The sequence below is a fragment of the Heloderma suspectum genome, chromosome 3 (genome assembly GCF_057233095.1).
Source record: "Heloderma suspectum isolate Gila_16-S chromosome 3, 16-S_ref, whole genome shotgun sequence".
In the NCBI taxonomy this organism is placed as follows: domain Eukaryota; kingdom Metazoa; phylum Chordata; class Lepidosauria; order Squamata; family Helodermatidae; genus Heloderma; species Heloderma suspectum.
In genome coordinates, this window is record NC_139460.1 from 263,265,344 (window position 1) to 263,285,484 (window position 20,141).

Sequence of the window (20,141 nt, forward strand, 5' to 3'; positions counted from 1 at the left end):
CATCGTATTGGAAATAGTAAGAAGTCAACTCAGACTGGCAACAAAATGTTGCAGCGGAGAGCGTGCCTGCTCAGGTTCCAGCCGTGGCCATTTCCAGGATATTCCATGCCACCCCACCCTGTTTTCAATGTTTCCCTCCAATTGAGATTTAGGGTTCTGTGCCCACTGAATAAGATCAGTGGAGGCTGGTGGCTCTCATGTCAGTGGGGTGGTAAATCATCTCCAGGTTCCAGTCAGAACTCTAAAGACGCTATCCAAGGATAGCGCCTTTAGAGTTCTGACTGAAACCCGGAGCAGATTTTCGGCCCCACTGACATGAGAGCCACCAGCCTCCACTGAATATGATCAGTCCTCACTGGGCTGCCTTTGGGGTTCCCCTCCTTAGTTTCCCCCCCACAAGTGTTTCAGTACTTCTGCAAACCTTAGGGTTCCCCAAAGCCTGCTGCTACATCCCACTTGTGTGTAGATGGTGCCAGCTTGATTATATAAGGTTCAGCACTCAGGGAATGAGTTCACCATTAGTTGTGCAGTTCTACAGCTCTTGCTGGAATTTGATGTCCAGGTAGGGAAGGATGGAAGAACTCAAAGCCATAGCCAGGAATAGACCAGTGGCTCCAGAATCGGCTCAAGCAGACACAAATGCAGGCGGCAAGCCACTCACTGTGAAGCCCTCCTGTTTTGAAAACCAGGCAAAATAGCATCATGCCATGAGACAGCTGCTTTGTGCTTGCAGTTCCCTATGTATGTGTCATTCTCTAAAGATCACAGGTATGATCCAGACTTAGTCAGAGTAGACCCATTGAAATTGATGGGATTTAAGTTAGTCATGAATAAATGGATCTACTCTAAGTATGCCTAAGTCTGGATCCAGCAGTGATGTAGCGGAACCAGGGTGTGCAGGGATGCAGCATCGGTACATTTTTATTAGCAGGGACACTGATGTCATCTGCCACCCCCTCCCCCAAGACTTCCCTTTCCCCTCTGAGCTTAGTGCAATTCTCACAGTAGGTGTGTGTGTGGGGGAATTAATTTTTCAACAATATATTGTTGTCAGCTATCCTGTTTGTAATGCAAAGCTTTTTGCCAGCTTGGTCTTGAATGGGCAATTAAGACCCATTAGCTTTACAAAAGACCTGATAATTTTATCAGGATCAGTTTGCTGATCCTGATAAAAAAACAAAACAAAACTCTGAGCATGTGCAGTTTTGTATTTTAAACTCACTTGGGGCACAATTCTGTGCATGTTTAGACAGAAAAAAAGTCCCACAAGTCCCAGCATTCCCCAGCCAACATGGGGAATGACTGGCTGGGGAATGCTGGGAGTTGTAGGACCTTTTTCAGTCTAAACATGCATAGGATCGCACCCTTAAATCACAACACCAGCATGACTACAGTAATAAAGTGGAGTTTGTTTTGCTGCACTGATACTTAAATACATTTACTTGGGAGTAGGCACTATTTTGCTGCAGAAAAGAATAATTTTAAAAAGTAAAAAATAATAAAATGAACATCTGTAACCAGCCATCCCATACAATAAAGTGAGTTTAAAAATAAGAAGAAAGGCTGCTGGGCTGAGCGGAGTCAGTCCCAGTGGGTGTGCTCGTGCTCGCCCAAGTGCTGATACTGGGTCTGTTTGCCACTGTCCCATCACATGCTGCTCTGGGTGGTTATTTGGGGGCAGGGGCTAGACTGCTGGGCCCCGGACTTGGGCCCCAAGGTCCAACCCTAGCTGCACCACTGAAAATACTAATCAAAGAAGGTCAGTTCTTAAACTACATATTCATTCATTTAATCATCGTCATCATCATCAATAGGTCAGTAGAAAGAAGTGCAAGGCTACGTTCCATCACCTGGGCATCAAATAAGCAGGTAGTCAGGGGCACAAATACTTTAACAAGCTTGGGTTCCTGTTTCTTGCTGAATTTGTACCTTCCTCAGGTCACCAACTGATGCTCTCTGGCTCCCAAAGCAGAACCCACCAACGAGCGAATGGTCAGAGCTCCTGATACTTGACAATGGACCAAGATCCTGCAAATGCTCCAATATACACAATTCCAACATCCACAATAAAAAGTCAATTAAAAAAAACAAAAACACACACGACACTAACACTCCCTCCTCCCACCCCAAGATCTCATTGCTTTGTTTTGACATTTCTCTACCCAGAGTGAGGTCAACACATTCTGGAAAAGAATGTTCTTTTCTCCACTCTTCCTGGCAATTAGCCTCTGAGTCCTTCCACGAAAAGCTTTTCCTGGCTCTTTCTAAATCAGCATTGCTGTGATATAGTGGCATCTGATTGGCTAATGATGTCTACTAGATATAAACAGATCTAGAAAGAGGAAACATGGAAAGAGGATATTTATAGATGCAAATATCCATAGGGTAACATGCCTCTTACGACTTGATTCAATATGCATGGAGTGGTTGTACATGCCCTACCACAGTGCATATATGGGACCTAGTAAAATGCAACATGGATGCTGTGTGCATATGATTCACTGTGTGGATCCTTACTCTCATATATGCGGTAGGGTGGAAACACACAGCTTTGCTTCTCCACTACATATGCTGGAACCTTGGCTAGGTATGTGTTTATAAATGGCTGGAAATCAGCCCTGAGTACTCATTGGAAGGACAGATACTGAAGCTGAAGCTGAAGTATTTTGGCCACCTAATGCGAAGAGAAAACTCTCTAGAAAAGACCCTGATGCTGGGAAGGACTGAAGGCAAAAGGAGAAGGGGACGGCAGAGGATGAGATGGCTAGATAGCATCACCGATGCAATGAATATGGACTTGAGCACGCTGCGGGAGAGAGCGCAGGACAGGAAGGCCTGGCGTGCTATGGTCCATGGGGTTATGAAGAGTCAGACATGACTGAACGACTGAACAACAACAACAAGGGTTTATTTATCCTAACCAAAAAGGCTCCTAGAGCAGCTTACAGATATCAGTAGTAAAACAGTCTCTGCCCTCAGGTGTACAATCTAAAAGGCATAACACACAAGGAAAAAGGGATGGGAGGGAAAGGGTGTGTGTGCTGAGAAGCAAGCTCAGGCATCAATTCTTAAACTTACAGTTCCTATAACAACCAGCTGGGATGGAAACAGTTCAGGTTGTCAGTTCAGTTCAGGTTGTCAGACAAATTCATAGAGGAGAAGGCTATAAATGGCTACTAGTCCTGATGGCTATATGCTACCTCCATTATCAGAGGCAGTATGCCTATAAACACCAATAGCTGGAGATCATGGGTGGGAGGGTGCTGTTGCGCTCATGTCCTGCTTGTGGGTTTCCCTCGGGCAGCGGGTTGGCCACTGTGTGAACAGAATGCTGGACTAGATGGACCCTTGGTCTGATCCAGCAGGGCTCTTCTGATGTTCTTATGTTCAGGTATCTGGATGGAGTGATGGAGGGAGGCCCAAAGGCCTCTCTGCAAAGGCAGTGGGATAACCCTGCTTCTCTTTTTTCTCTCTGCTCTGCAGCCTGGCAGTATGGCTGCTAAACTAATCTTAGATCTGCCGCACAGTTCCTGTCTCTTCTCACAAGTGCGGCTTCTGCAGCGACGAAGCAAGAGCAGCAGGCCCACCCTTGACTGTGGCCACTGAACTCCAACAGGGCACAGTCAGGATCCACGACCACCAGTAGGCTGTAAGTGGGATCCTTGGGGAAATCCAGCAGAGACGATCAGTCTCTAGACAACCACTGAGCTCTGGTCAAAGGAAGGAACACAGGGAAGACCCGCCAGATCTCCACGATCTACCTGAAGGGAGAGAACAGCTGTTTGTGAGGATTGCCAAGGTTAGGAACACCTGCAGAGCTGCAGCTAGTCAGCGCAGACCACGCTGAGCTGGCTGGGCCAGTGGTCCGACTCAGCATAGGGCAGCTCCCTATGTTCCTATGTAGGCGATCCGGTTATTGCAGGAGGGTTGACTGTATAGCCCAGGAGGCATCCCATGGCTCTTGCTGCTATTCTTACTAGGAAGTAAGTCCCATTTGCATCTTTGGGATTTGCTTCCAAAGTAAACACACATAAGATCAGGCTATAAATCAAGGATGAGGCCCCTTTCTGGGCCAAGGGCCATATTGCCTTATGCCTAACCTTCTGGGGGCCGTGCGCCAGAGGTGAGTGGGGCCCCTGCAAAAAAGCGGACAGGGTCAAATATAAAGGGGCATGGCAACCCACATGGTCTCTCTTATCCATACTTCACACACACACACACACACACACACACCCCGATATCCCTGCCCCAACGATGCTTGAGAAAACCTTCTCTCTGGAACAAATGGCAGGCTTTTCCCAAGCCTAATTACTGTGCGGGGGGAATTTTTGGCAGGGGGGTCACAGCACATGGGGAGGGGTAATCCTTTCCTCCCTAGCTGTCCCCCCCCCATCATTCCCTTTGTTGTAATTGGGCTTGAAAAAAGCCTCCAATTGGCTCAAACACCTCCCATTTGCTTGGAAAAAACCCTCCCATTGGCTAAAAAAAAAAAAGCACCTCCCATTGCTGTGTGCAGGGGATTTTCAGTGTGTGCGCGTGTGTTGTGTGTTGAAGCATATGGGCAGGAGAGGAATTACCCTTCCCACTCCAATTTTGATGCCCGCAGTCACCTTGAAGTGCATTTAGGCTTGAAAGAAGCTTTCCATTGGCTCGGATGTGAAGCTTTTCCCAAGCCTACTTGCAGGGGGAGGGGTGATTTTTGGCAGCGGGTTGCAGTGTGTAGGGAGGGCTAATCCTTCACTCTCCAACGGTGACCCCCTGGAATTGCTCCTTGTGCTGCAATTAGGCTTTAAAAACCTTCAATTGGTGACCGGGGTGGGGGGCAATGAGGGGAAGCTCTATGCGCCACATCCCGCTTGCAGGCCTGAGGTCCCTTAACTCTGCTGTAAATCAACAGAGCATGTAGCAATGATGCTAAAAGCCCATTTGAGCCCCCATCACACTAATGGTCTATGTATGTGAATGTCATCAAAGCAGAATCAATGGGGAAAGAGAGCTATTGTACATTGAATATACGCTCTAGCCAATGTGGTTTCAAATTCACATTATAGACCTTTGAAGTTCAAACACTGTATGAAGATGACCTCAATTTGTTTTGAGGCATTTAGCTAAAAACATGTTCTAGCCACTTTTAGTACATTTCTCAAATGCCTGTAAGTCTTAGCACAATGCTCATGGGGAAAGAGAACTTTCCTAATACAGCACCTGCCCAGATTTGATTTATGTCCATAGTAAGCCTGCAAATTTGGCTGGTAGCCCAATTTTCTATGTCAACAGAACATTATTTATCTACTCCTCAGTAGAAAGGGTCCCTGTATATGTTTCTGTGCTTTTGTTAATGTTGCTGTGGAAACAAAGTAGTCTCACAGAGGATTAAAGGATGTACTGTTGAATGTTTACTTTCTTTCCCACATAGTTGTGTTATTGATTTTGAGCCATCAAAAGAGCATTTTGAAAAGTGATGTGGCTACTACACCCTGTGTTCTAGGGTTCTTTCTCTTCTACATTAGTGAAGATTTAGGATTTCTCTTGTAATGTAGGATGGCAGCATAGATGATGTCCATTGCCAGGGTACCGTAGTGAGCCCTTCTCACTGTTTTTGCAGTCCACCTTCTGAACTATTGGCAGAGAAGCCTATGTTAATTTCTCAGAACCTTCACCAACAGAGCACCAAGGCAGTGGGGTGATCATAGAGCCAAATAGATGAAGGAACTGAAACAATCTAATCTAAAATCTTACCCTCAGTCAGAGTCAGTCAGTGCACTGCCCTAACATTACCCGCAGTGCCGGCCCTAACATTAGGTGGAGTGAGGGAGCTGCCTCATGTAGCAGATGGGAGGAGAGGGAGCAGCAACAAGATGTTGGAGGCCAGAGCTATGTGCAAGCCACCTGTCCTGACCTGTGACCCCTAAGATAGCCTGTTCCCCTCAGGTGCAGTGAAAGATGCTGTCCTGTCACCATTGTGGCAGCCTAGTTGGCTTCTGTAGATGGAATGGGGAGCGGCACCAACTTGTCCTTTGCCTCAAGCAGCAAAATCTCTTGGGCTGGCCTTGCCTGCACACATCAACCTACATTTATGTATTTGTTTTATTTCTATCCTTCCTTTCCATGAAAAATGGCACTCAAAGCCATGATGCTCCTTGAAGTACTATGACATTTCCTTTCTATGTTTTTCTTTGCTTTGTGCAACCCCACATGGCTGAGACACTCAGCATCTTTATGCCATCAGTTGTCCTGGGTTAACAAACCCTTCAACCCCTGATTTACATGTTTAAGAGGTGAAACAGAGTGTGTGCTGAAAGTCAACAATCGTTTCCAAGACAGATCATGAGCTCTTCACACACCTGTCTTTCACATCAGCATGTAAGCAATGACAATATTGTTACCCCTGCAGAATAGAATTCATTATCAGAAATACCAGCCCCTGAATGATGCAAAGATATGCAGCAAGTTTGCATAGCTGAAACATCCTGGAGTCCCTTTTCTGTGTGCAAAATGTTTGTACTGTCTGGATCGCAATTCTGGGAAAACTGTGAAATAATAAGCTGTGATCCTGATTGTGTGGTTAAGTCCATGCACCTTTAAATCTCGGGAGGGAATGGTGGTAACAATGTGGCAAGGAAGTGCCCAGCTGTGATATGCATCAGGCAAAACATGATGTGGCCTGAACATGTCCTGCCCGGAGCTCACGTGCATGTTCACCTCTGGTAAGCTATGGTTTTCTCTTCAAGCTTCCAATGATATTCTCTCTTCGAACCATACACAACACTTTAGGGCCCCATGGACCATTATGTTAATCTCTGAGTCAATATGAAGTTACGAAAGTTACCCTTAAGAACATGAGCACCATCAATAATAATTGGTATTGATACTTCTTTATGAAAGGGAATATAGAAACAGAAAAATGAAGTAATAAACAGCAACACAGTGTGGAATTAATAGGGTAGATTCCCAAAGAATGGATATATAGACAAATCCATATTTTTCAATAGATGGAACCTTATGGGTTGGATCCAGATTTAGTCACACGTAGAACAGACCCATTGAAATCAATGGGAGTTAAGTTAGACATGACTAATTTGTCCCATTGATTTCACTGTGAAGTCTGGATCCAACCCTATATAAACAAGCAGTACCTACAAAACATACAGATGAAAAATAAAAGCTGATAGCAGAAAACATTTGCTGCAAGTTACTTTTTACTGAAAGTGGTTCACAGTCCAGAGTTTGTCAACCCTTGGTGGATGCCTAGAGTCATCAATCCAGTCCAAGGAACTAGTCCAATATGGTTGATTCACTAAGGGAGCAATCCTATGGCTGCTAGTCAGCGGCTAGACAGCCATAGGATATCTTGTTTTCCGGGAACCGACCTTCCCTCCCTTCCGTGCTGCCTCGCAGGCAGCATGGAGAAGCCCCAATCCTTCGTGCTCAGAAGATGAGTGCGGAGTGGCCAAAATGGGACGTGCCAGGGGCAGTTCCAGGGTGGGAAGGGCGGAAATGCCGGTACGACACATCCAATGTGTCATCCAACAGCCTCCTCCCCTGCTCGGCCCTCCCACGGCTAGACAGCTGAAAGCGGCTGTCTAGCCGAAAATGCAGGGCAGGAGGAGTGTGGAGGGAACGATCCCCTCCGTGCTTCTCCTGCCCTGCATTGGATAGGCAGTCGCCTCCGAGTTTGGAGGCGGCCGCCTATCCCCATAGGATTGCGCCCTTAGCATACTTAGGTCTTGATTTTCCAGTCTGTAAGATAACTGCCCAGTGACACATAATGGCATTCTGTTCTCACTGAGGTGCATTCTGCATTCACCTGGCTAAGGTGCAAACAGCTACTTTGAGTGGCAAATCAAGCCCTTGGTCTAGATCATGCTGTAAAAAGTAGTTTCCCTCCCATGATCCAGTCACAATATTTCAGACCTCTTTATGCATGTATTTGATGAGACCGCTAAAAAAAATGCAATGAAGGTGAAATATGGGAAATTGTAAATACATTTCCTGTTGAAACTTCCCCCACAGTATCTCTCTAGGACTGACCTGTATATAGCATTCCACAAGATCAGGAGATATTTGTATTTCAGAGATCCAACTGAGAATGTAGGTGATCACCATTATGATCAGAGGAAGAGTATACATGTTGGACCCACCTGAAAACCAGGCACATTAGGTGACCCTGAAGTCAGAATAGCCATGACTGTTACCCTGGCCCTTTTGTTTTCCAGTTTTCTCCACAGGACAAGACTCTTGCTTGGTGAAATTCTTCCTTCTAATTTACTGCTGCACCACGACACCTAATGCAACACGACATATGATTAGGCTAAAATCTCAGCATGACAGTATTGCTTTTACATGCAGAACGTATTGGCTTAGAAAAACAAATTACTAATAACTTAGCCAGCAGATCGATACAACAAATGGATGTACTTCAGGAATGAAAATATGTTTCCAGTTTGTTAGAAGACATCAAACACAGCTCCAGTCCACAGTTACTCTGGTGCACACGTTTCTGCTCAAGTGGATGAAGCAGGAGACACCGCAGTCATGCGCTTCCCTCTGAGGAAGAACTTGAGAGGTGAGGATATCTCCCGGTATCGAAGCCCACACAGATAAGGTGACAAAGCTTTGGGCAGGATGATCAGCACGTTGCAGATGATCAGAGAGACCCATACTCCTGTCTTTGGCCCAATGATGGCATTGACATAAAGCAGCGATTCCACAACCGCAGCCAAGAGAGGAGAGAAATGAAAGAACAAGATAATATGATGCATCAGGAATGTTACGCTGGCTCTAGAGAAGATGCTCTTCCATATTCCTGACTGTTTTGTTTTAAAAAACAGGATCATATAACAACACAGAATAAGGGACAGGCAGAGAAGAAGGGCAGTGACTGAAAGTGCATAGCAGAATTTCACAGAATCATTTCCATGTAAAGTCATGGCCAGTATTATCGGAACAGAACAATTTTCCACTGGACATACGCTGGGTTTCTGAGTAGCCTCCAGTATTAAGAAGACAATCCCAGGGAAAATTCCAGAAAAGATCCATAGGAGCAGTATCAGCTTTTTTGTTCGTGAAGAGGGCAAAATGGAGATATAATGTAAAGGCCACAAAATGGCCAAGTAGGTGTCCAGCACCATTGCTGCAGCTGTTAACAACCCTCCACAGTAAGTCGTTGCCAGCAAAAACAAAAGGATCACGCAAGCACATTTGGAGAGCTTGAGGTTGGACACACTGAATGTGGCAGACACTGCGTAGAGTATCAGATATAGCAAATCACAAAACAAAGCATTTGCCAGCAGCAGGTACCTTGTTTCCTGACGAATGTTGTCACGGGAAAAAATCACGAACAAGATGAAAGGGATGACCAGGATGGCTGCCATAAGGCAAATTATTGGTGGGATCAGGAACATCTTTGTCTTGGAGTATGGAGGATAGATGATCCATTCTTGCAGGCTTTGCAAAGAAGGTTTATCCAAAAAGAAAGTAGCATTAAAGCCCAATTCTCTATAGATGGTGATGGTCTCATTCAAAATCCTTGCTGATACACATAGGGAGTAGTTCATTTCTCCTGGAGATCTGGAGTACCAGCAGATGTAGGCAAAACAAATTCTTCAACACTGAACTTCAGTGACAACAAGCAATAATACATTTTATAGCATCTGCAATACCATTTGTAGCCAGCTCTATAACAATATCTGCAGGCAAAACACAGGGGTTTATAAGGGAACTCCAAAAGTAAATCCTGAAATTCCCACAAACACTTTAGCAAAAAGTGGATCCCCACGCACAAAAATGTGACACTGTACCGAAGAAGGAAACACCTTCATAGGGCTTAAAAGTCAAACTGCAGAGCAGCACCCTGGGAAGGAAATAAATGGGTTGCTCATCATTACGAAGTTGAGTTTACCGTAACAAAGTAGCAGATGGAATATTAGCTTGATTAAACAGACGTGATGATATAAAAAGGGACATTCCAAATGTGCCAGTGCAATCAAGTAGTAAGTGGAGCGGGATAATATATTGGAGTGTTTAAATGCAATAAGAAATGTATTGGGTCAATGTAATCAATAAGAGCAGTGCTCTTAGCTCCTGAAATACAAGTGCATCATAATCCCTTTTTATACGTGGTTCTTAGCAGACTGTAGCCATATATTTCCAATTAGTCTGAAAGACTTCTAAGCATACACAGGCGCACACGTAATGACAAAATCCCATATATACTGTAATTCTAAGCATGCTGTGACATATATAAGTAATTCCGGTTCAAAACGAGGACTAAAAGGTGGCTCAAGCCCCCAGTCTACCGTTCTTTCTGTTTTCTTCCTATACTGTTGACAAAAATGGTAAATCTCACTTTGACTGGAATAATCTTTTAAAATGTAATTAACTAATTAACATAGAGCGTGATAAAGAAGTTATTTTTTTACCATCAATTCAAATGTTATCAACATAGCAACATAACGTTGCGATATATAAACATATAAGTATATAAAAGCTTCCTAGTTGGCCTTCAGCTTTCCCTTGTGCATTATTGGCTATGGGAGACAGCTCCAGTCCCCCAGAGACAGTATGAACTCTACTTGCTTATTTGAAAAATCTCTTCAGCTACACCAGACAGAGGCTGAGAGATGCTTAATCTGCCTTACGCACAGTCTGAGCCTCGCTAAAGCGTGTAAGAGGAATAATTACAATAAGGGGCATGCTGACTACAGTGGGAGGGTAGTGCCCACACACTTTTCGGCTCTGAGAAAAAAGAGGCATCAATTGTAGGCAGTGGAGGCTGGTGGCTCCGATTTCGGTGGGGCTGTGAATCCCTTTTTGGTTTCAGTCAGAACCAGCCGGAACTCTAAAGGAGCTGTCTGAGGTGCTGGAACTATTCTTGGAACAAGGAGGGGCCATAGCTCATTGTGACAGAGCTTGTGCTTTGCATACAGAAGGTCCCAGGTTCGATCCCCGTCTTCTCCAGGTAGAGCAAGGAAAGAATCCTGCCTGAAACCCTGGAGAGCCACTGCCAGTCAGTGTCGACAATACTGGGCTAGATGGACCCAGGGTCTGACTCAAGATAGGGCAGCTTCCTATGTTGTTGTTGTTGTTGTTGTTGCTGCTGCTGTTGTTGTTATTATATCCCACCTTTCCCCCTATACTAGGACTCAAGGCAGCTTTACAACATTAAAAATGTGTACAGTTAAAACATATAAATAGAAATATACAAAAGTTAAAAATATAATTAAATCATCAATAATATTACAATTGCATAAAAAAATCAAAATTTTAAAAGACAACAAACAATATAAACCATAGTATCAATCCATCATATTCTCACAGGTCCAGACTAACTATCCCCAAAGGCCTGCCAGAACAAAAAAGTTTTTACCTGCCTGTGAAAACACCAAGGAGGGTGCCACTCTCTCACCTCCCTGGGAAGGGAGTTCCAGAGCCTTGGGGCAGCCACCAAAAAGGCCCTCTCCTGTGTTCCCACCAGGCGAGCCTGTGATGGTAACGGGACCATGAGAAGGCCACAAGGAACATATGTTCCAGTGTTCCTATGTTCCACCTTGGATAGCTCCTTTAGAGTTCTGGCTGGTTCTGACTGAAACCCAGAACGAATTCACAACCCCACCAAAATTGGAGCCACCAGCCTCCACTGATTGGAGGGCTTGAAGAAACAGCAGAGGGCATGGCATCATATTCAACAGTCTGCACTGTGGCAGGATACCCCATAGCCAAATCATCTCCCATGGGCTAACAGCAATGGGGAATCTCTGGCCCACCAGGCCTCTCAGCCCAGCCTACCAGCTCTCCCCAGGCCACAGTCCTCTTCTCAGCCACACGCATCATCATCTTGACCACACCCCTCCTCCTGGGGCCATCTTCCACTCAAACGTCTTTGGCAGCGAACTGAGATTTTCTCAAGCTCTTCGCACCACTTCCTCATGCTCCCTGCTGTTCCTCCTTCTCCATTCTGTTCAGTGTTCTCCAGTTGTCGATGGTTGGATGTGCTTGTCAGTCATCACCAGCGCTCGTCAATCTTCAGAAGTGCTTGGCAACCATTGCTGGTGCTCATTGATTTTTGGAAGGATTATGGAGGAAGTGAAGCCCAGCACATCTGACAATCGATTGACAAGCACTGGACAGAATGGTGTGGAGGGAGCAGCAGGGAACATGAGGGAGTGTCACTGAGCGCTCCCAAAGATTAACGAACACCAGCGTATTGCCAACTGGTAAAGGGCAAAGGGAAGAATGGAGCCAATCGGTAAGCGGGGGCAAGGTTGGAGTGGATGGGGTGCCAATCAATGTGGAGACTGTTCAATCTCTTAAAATGGTTGCATTCATTGGCAACTAAGGACCAAATCAGACATTACGTTAAAGATGAAGCCCTAGAGTGGGGGCAGGGGGGACTAACTCTCCCTACTTGCTGTGGTCCTGAACTGGATTGGGCACTGTGTGCTTGCAATTCAGAGTGCCTAATGGTGATCCATTAAAATAAAAGGCTGATTTCCTGCTGCAGTGCAGCTACACACACAGACCGCACTCACCCCCTTCTCTTGTCTTGTGGGAGAAAGAAAGATGAGCCATCTCTGCCCATCACCTGTGCCTTTCTGGGTGATCTTAGCTCCCATTCAAACAGATCACCAGGTGTAATAAATATTGCCTTTTAATTAATAATTAATAATTTTAAAAATTATTTTTATTTTTTATTTTAAGTAACTTTTTTCCATTTATTTGTCTTGTAACACACACTTCCACAGCAGTGGGACTCTGCTTTTAACCTCTACTGAGTAGAGGAGCAGGCACAGGCTAGTCTAGAACAATCACAAAGCTAGACACAAAAAGGGAAAAGAGGCTATGGAAGGACAAGACTCTCCAGTGGTGGTGACCTGCAAGGTGTGTGCAATGTTTGTTTTCTTGCCTGAGAACAACATGGCCTACACCTGCAACAAGTGCAAGTTGATCACGCTGCTGGAGGAAAAAGTAAGTGGACTGGAGCGGCGACTGTCGACCCTCCGGGGAATAAGAGAACACGAAGAGTTCTTGGACAGAATGCGGGAACTACAGCAGCAAAGGGCAGACCAGAAGCTTGAAGAGCAACAGCAAGATGAGGCAGTGGGAAATGCTGAGGTGAAGAAAAATGGAATAGAGGATACTCCTTGGAAAAGGGTGACAGTTAGGAGAAGAAGAACTAGACGCCACTCTGCACCAGTGGAAGCAGTGGAGCTGTGAAACCGATTCCAGGTACTTGCGGGTGAGACTGGAGGACAGCCTGCAGAGGAAGAATCACAGGGGAACCTGCATGAGAGTGAGCAAGAGGCTAAAGGTCAGTCAAACAGAGGCGATGAAACCCAGGCCTACAAGAAGAAGAAGAGAAGAGTGGTAGTAGTGGGAGACTCCTTGCTGCGTGGGATCGAGACCCAAGTATGTCGCGAAGACCCATGGACTCGCCAGGTATGTTGTCTCCCGGGAGGACAGATTAGAGACGTGACTGAAAGGTTGCCTGCACTCATAAAGCCCACTGACAGGTATCCCTTTCTTCTCATCCATGTGGGAACAAATGATACCGCCAAGCGGAGCTACGAAGAGATCACGTCAGACTTTGAAGCTTTGGGAAGGAAACTCCAGAACTTTGGGGCCCAGATAGTTTTCTCATCCATCCTTCCAGTAGTTAGAAGAGGGATAGAAAGGGAATGAAAAATACTCCAGGTGAATGACTGGCTACGAAGGTGGTGCCGACGAGAGAGATTTGGATTCTGGGACCACGGGCTATACTTCCTGGAAGATGGGCTGTTGGCTAGGGATGGGTTGCACCTCACAAAGGATGGGAAGAATGTGTTTGGCCACAGCATGAAGAACTTCATCCGGAGGGCTTTAAACTGAATCCTACAGGGAAGGGAGATGTAATGTTGGGGGTAACAATGGACATAGGCGCATGCACTGCAATGGAGAGAACAGCTCTGATAGTGCCCAATAATAGTCTTCAGACACAAGTAGGAAGAAAGCCAGACTATGAAGCACATGGTCTTCGATGTCTATATACTAATGCCCAGAGTATGGGAAACAAACAGAACGAACTTGAACTCTTAATACCAGAGGGAAATTATGACCTGATAGGTATAACTGAGACTTGGTGGGATGACTCTCATGACTGGAATACAGCAATTGAAGGATATAACTTGTTCAAAAAGAACAGGAGGAACAGAAAGGGAGGTGGGGTTGCACTGTATGTGGAAAATACATATCTCTGCACAGAAATACAGGAGGAGGAGCTTGGTAGCCCCATCGAGAGCATCTGGGTTGAAATAAATGGAGCAAAGAATAAAAGGAACCTGGTGGTCGGAGTCTACTACCGGCCACCCAATCAAGGAGAAGACAAGGATGAAACTTTTGAAAAGCAAATAGCCATCGAGAGCATGATGTAGTAGTAATGGGGGACTTCAATTTTCCCAATATTTGTTGGGAGACAAATTCTGCAAAACATGGCCTCTCCAGAAAATTCCTGACTTGTGTGGCGGATAACTTCCTCCTACAGAAATTAGAGGAAGGAACTAGAGGATCGGCTATCCTTGACTTGATCCTAACCAACAGAGATGACTTAGTGGATAAAGTAGCAGTTACAGGAACTCTGGGGGAAAGCAACCATGTTGTACTTGAGTTCTTGGTTCTAAGGGAAGCAAAAGCCGAGTGTAGTCAAACGCGTACCCTGGATTTTAGGAAAGCTGATTTTCATAAACTCAGAACAATGATCAGTAAGGTCCCATGGCAAGCAATGCTAGCGAGAAAAGGAGTCCAAGATGGGTGGGAGCTTTTAAAAAAGGAAATTCTCAAGGCACAATCACAAGCAATTCCAACAAGAAGAAAAGGTGGAAGACAACAGAAGAAGCCAATGTGGCTTCACAAAAAGCTTAGGGATGACCTGAAAACAAAAAAGGACACATATAGGAAGTGGAAAGAAGGCCAAGCAACAAAGGAAGAGTACAGGCAGATAGCACAGAATTGCAGGGATGGCGTCAGGAAGGCTAAAGCTGAGAATGAGCTGAGGTTAGCAAGGGATGTTAAAAACAACAAAAATGCTTTCTTCAGCTACGTGCATAGTAAAAGGCAGAGGAAAGAAATGGTGGTTCAGCTATTAAATAAGGATGGCAAAACGATAACAGATGACAAAGAAAAGGCAGAGGTGCTCAATTCCTACTTTGGCTCAGTCTTCTCCCAAAAGAGGGTCTATGACCCCCCTGGCAAAGGCGAAGTACAGGCTGAAGGGGCAGGATTGCAGCTTGAGATCGACAGGCATATGGTCAAGGAACACCTCATTACTTTGAATGAGTTCAAATCACCAGGGCCAGATGAACAACATCCTAAAGTCATAAAGGAACTGGCAGAAGAACTCTCAGAACCGCTGTCTATTCTCTTTGAGAAATCATGGAGGACGGGTGAAGTGCCAGATGACTGGAGGAGGGCTAACGTTGTCCCTATCTTCAAAAAGTGTAAAAAGGAGGAACCTGGGAACTACAGACCAGTCAGTCTGACATCAATCCCTGAGAAAATTCTGGAGCAGATCATAAAGCAATCCATCTGGAAGCACCTTGAAAACAATGCCGTGATTACTCGAAGCCAACATGGATTTGTCAAAAACAAGTCCTGCCAGACAAATCTGATCTCATTTTTTGATCAAGTAACCTCCCTTGTAGACCGTGGAAATGCTGTAGACATCATATACCTCGACTTCAGCAAAGCTTTCGACAAAGTGCCCCATGATGTCCTGATGAGCAAACTAGCTCAAAGTGGGCTAGATGAAACAACGATCCGGTGGATCCACAGTTGGCTACAGAATCGGACTCAAAGAGTGCTTATCAATGGGACCTTCTCAAACTGGGGAGAGGTAACGAGTGGGGTACCGCAGGGCTCAGTCCTGGGCTCAGTGCTCTTCAACATTTGTATTAATGACTTGGAGGAGGAGGTGCAGGGAATGCTGATCAAATTTGCAGATGACACAAAATTGGGAGGGATAGCTAATACTTTGGAAGACAGAAACAAAATTCAAAGTGATCTGGATAGACTGGAGCGCTGGGCAGAAAACAACAGAATGACATTTCATAGGGACAAATGCCAAGTTGTGCACCTGGGAAAAAGAAACCAAAGGCACAGTTACAAGATGGGGGATACTTGGCTCAACCACACTACAAGCGAGAAGGATCTTGGAATTGTTGTCGATCACAAGCTGAATATGAGCCAACAATGTGATGTGGCTGCAAAAAAGGCAAATGCTATTTTGGGCTGCATTCATAGAAGCATCGCTTCCAAATCCCGGGAAGTACTAGTTCCCCTCTACTCAGCACTGGTTAGGCCTCATCTGGAGTACTGTGTCCAGTTCTGGGCACCACACTTTAAGAAGGATGCAGACAAACTGAAGAGGGTTCAGAGGAGGGCAACAAAGATGATCAGGGGACTGGAAACAAAGCCCTATGAAGAGAGACTGAAAGAACTGGGCATGTTTAGCCTTGAGAAGAGAAGACTGAGGGGAGATATGATAGCACTCTTCAAGTACTTGAAAGGTTGTCACAGAGAAGAAGGCCAGGATCTCTTCTTCATCATCCCAGAGTGCAGGACACGGAATAATGGGCTCAAGTTACAGGAAGCCAGATTCCGGCTGAACATCAGGAAAAACTTCCTGACTGTAAGAGCAATACGACAATGGAACCAATTACCTGGGGAGGTGGTGGGCTCTCCCACACTAGAGGCCTTCAAGACGAGCCTGGACAGCCATTTGTCAGGGATGCTCTGACTTGAATTCCTGCATTGAGCAGGGGGTTGGACTCAATGGCCTTGTAGACCCCTTCCAACCCTACTATTCTATGATTCTATGCCTCAAGGCACCCACGCTGACAGCTCTACTTACAGAAACCTTTCAGACCACTCCTGGACCAATCTCATCATAACAATACTTATTTTTCATTACCAGAGCTTATTTCCGTCCTGTGTGTGCACATATTTGGATGTGCATGAGCAAGAATGAATGGGAATGTGTGTGTGAGAGAGTATATGCATGTCTATGAATGGACGTGTTGTGTGTGTCAATATGTGGATTTGTATGAATGGGTGTGGGGATGTATGTGTGTATGTACGAGAGTGAAAGAGAGTGTGGGGTGGCTCCATCCACCACTGTTTTGGCCCCACCCACTTGTGTTTTTACCCTGCCCATCAATGTCATATGGGGCATGGAAGATTAGCCACAAGGGAATGCAGCCCTCAGGCCGAGAAGGGTTCCCCACTCCTGGAATAATCCATGTAACAGATGGAAGGTGGTCAATCACATTTCATGAAAGCCACAAAAGTCGTCGTGATGGAGCCTAGAACTGTCATAAAGCAAATCATGGAAGCTAATCAACACCATAGATCATCCTGCTTCTCTCCAGATGGGTTAATCTGAAATACGGACCACTTTTTGGTTCTTCTCTCACAAAGAGTGTTTCAGTTCCCCACTCCACATGCAAACATGCACTGAAAGAGCTGCTTCCATGCTACTGGCTTGTGCTGCTGGCTCCCTGATTGCCTTCTGCTCACAACTAGGGATGTACGAAAGTTCCGCCACGGATCTTGGGGAGGCCGAATGCCAGCGCATTCGGCCCCCCAAAATTGGTGGCGGAACAGCCTCCCGCCCCCTGCCCCCCCCGGGACAGGACTTACCTTAGGTGGATCTTCCTGGTGGCAGCGGCTCCGGCAGCGGCTGCGGCGGCGGTTCAGCGGCGGTTCAGCGGCGGCGGCTGCAGCGGCCGGTCTTCTGACCAGCTGCCGCCATTTCCAGGTAAAAAACAAACAAACAACGTGATAGGCTACGTAAAGATTTACGTAGCCTATCACAGCTAGATTTTAAAAAAACACCGTGGTAGGCTACGTAAAGATTTACGTAGCCTATCACGGCTGATTAAAAAAAACAAAACCCGCGCGTACGCAAATGGCGGTGCCCATGGGTGTCGCCATTTGCGTTCCTTATTTTGGCATGTCCTAGTCTATGTAGACATTTGTGTAGACTAAGACGGCGAAAATAAGGGGAACGCAAATAGCGTAGACGCTACGCTATTTGAGTTCCCCTTATTTTCGCCGTCTTAGTCTACGTAAATGTTTACATAGACTAAGACGTGCCAAAATAAGGAACGCAAATGGTGGTGCCCATGGGTACCGCCATTTGCATACGTGCGTTTTTTTAAAAGAAATCAGCCGTGATAGGCTACGTAAACATTTACGTAGCCTATCACAGCTGACTGCAGGGATGCAAACGGCGGTGGCTATGGCCGCCGCCATTCGCGTCCCTGTTAGCCAGTGGCCGGATGTCTGGCTGCTGGCGGAGCCGGCGGGCGGCTCCGCAGAATCCCTGCAGAGCGGAGCCGGCCGGCCAGGATTCCGGGGGGGAGGAACGGAGCGCCTCCCCCCCTGGCCAGGATTCCGGGGGGAGGGACGGAACGCCTCCCCCCCAGCATCAGCATAATCCGCGGAAAGGTAAGTAGCTTTTGTACAACCCCAAGGCAGCCAGACCTTCTCCCTGTTTCCTTTGGCTGTCCGGTGCCTGCCCTGTGTGTGCTGCTCTGCACTGCATTGTGGCACAGTTATTAGCAAAATGTGGAATGGAGTGTGCAGATGAATCTGAGCCTGATTCAAAGTGCTGGTATTAACATTCAGACCCCTAAATGGCTTGGGGCCACGTTACCTGGACGATTGTCTCCTCCTCTCATATACACCTGCCCAGATCCTAAGATCATTTCAGTAGTCCTTCTTTAGAAGCCACCACCAAAGGAAGTAAGGTGGCTGGCTACTACGCAGAGGGCTTTTTCTGCTGTGGCACCCTGGTTGTTGAGGCGCTCCCCAGAGAGGCTCGCCTGGAGCCTACATTGTGCTATGTTCAGCGCCAGGTGAAGACCTTTTTATTTTTCCAGGCATTTTAGTTTTTCGGTTTCTGTTTTAAATCTGATACTGTATTTTAAATATTTGCACTTTAGGTTCTATTTGGTAATTTTTTATTTTTTTATATTGCAGTTTATATTTTTTAATATTGCAGTTTTAAAGTTTTAAGATGTTGTATTGTATTTTATGGTTTTAATTGTTGGGAACCACTCAGGGCTATTGGGTGGTGAAGAAATGTAATAATATGCCTGTAGAGTGCATATTATATGCATACTTCCCGCCCAGTAGAGTGTGGATGTTTCCTAGTCTTTAAGGAGGCAGCAGAAAAGATTCCAATACTAAAATAGTATCTTAGGCTGCTAAAGTTTAAGTGTTTACATTAGGGGTTGCGAATTTAGGATATCTGAGCCCTACTTTAAGTTGTCAGAACAAGGGTTGAAATTCCAGTGATGTTTCCCTTTCTTGACAAAATTTGATAAAAACCTACTGCCTTTCCTGGCTCAGTGTTGTCAGATGCTGGCTCAGCTCAAAGACAAGTCAACCAAAAAATAAAATAAAATAAAATAAAATGAATATAAGGAACTGAAAGCATATTTGAACGTTCCTCCGATATGCAGACGATACCACCCTAATGGCAGAAAGCGAAGAGGATCTAAAGAGCCTTTTGTTGAGGGTGAAAGAGGAGAGTGCAAAAGCTGGTTTGAAACTCAACATTAAAAAAACTAAGATCATGGCATCTGGCCCCCTCACTTCCTGGCATATAGAAGGGGAAGAAATGGAAGCAGTGACAGATTTTACTTTCTTGGGCTCCAAGATCACCGCAGACGGTGACTGTAGCCATGACATTAAAAGACGCTTGCTCCTTGGGAGGAAAGCTATGGCAAACCTAGACAGCATAGTAAGAAGCAGAGACATCACCTTGCCAACAAAGGTCCGTCTAATCAAAGCTATGGTTTTCCCAGTAGCAATGTATGGCTGTGAGAGCTGGACTATAAGGAAGGCTGAGCGCCGAAGAATTGATGCTTTCGAACTGTGGTGCTGGAGAAGACTCCTACGAGTCCCCTGGACTGCAAGGAGGTCCAATCAGTCAATCCTAAAGGAAATCAACCCTGAGTACTCATTGGAAGGACAGATACTGAAGCTGAAGCTGAAATATTTTGGCCACCTAATGCGAAGAGAAAACTCTCTGGAAAAGACCCTGATGCTGGGAAAGACTGAAGGCAAAAGGAGAAGGGGACGGCAGAGGATGAGATGGCTAA

At 45.8% G+C, this 20,141-nt stretch overlaps 1 protein-coding gene across 1 annotated transcript; it reads right to left on the minus strand.

Annotated features, from left to right (window-relative positions):
• Window positions 1-8,504: 8,504 nt before the first annotated feature.
• GPR148 (G protein-coupled receptor 148) lies at window positions 8,505-9,557 on the minus strand. The gene has a single exon (XM_084841999.1). It carries the CDS (start codon window positions 9,555-9,557, stop codon window positions 8,505-8,507), a length of 1,053 nt encoding a protein of 350 aa, XP_084698125.1.
• Window positions 9,558-20,141: the final 10,584 nt, after the last annotated feature.

Coding starts and splice junctions, on each gene's coding strand:
- GPR148 (XM_084841999.1), bottom strand. CDS start 9,557: ATGAACTACTCCCTATGTGTATCAGCAAGGATTTTGAATGAGACCATC.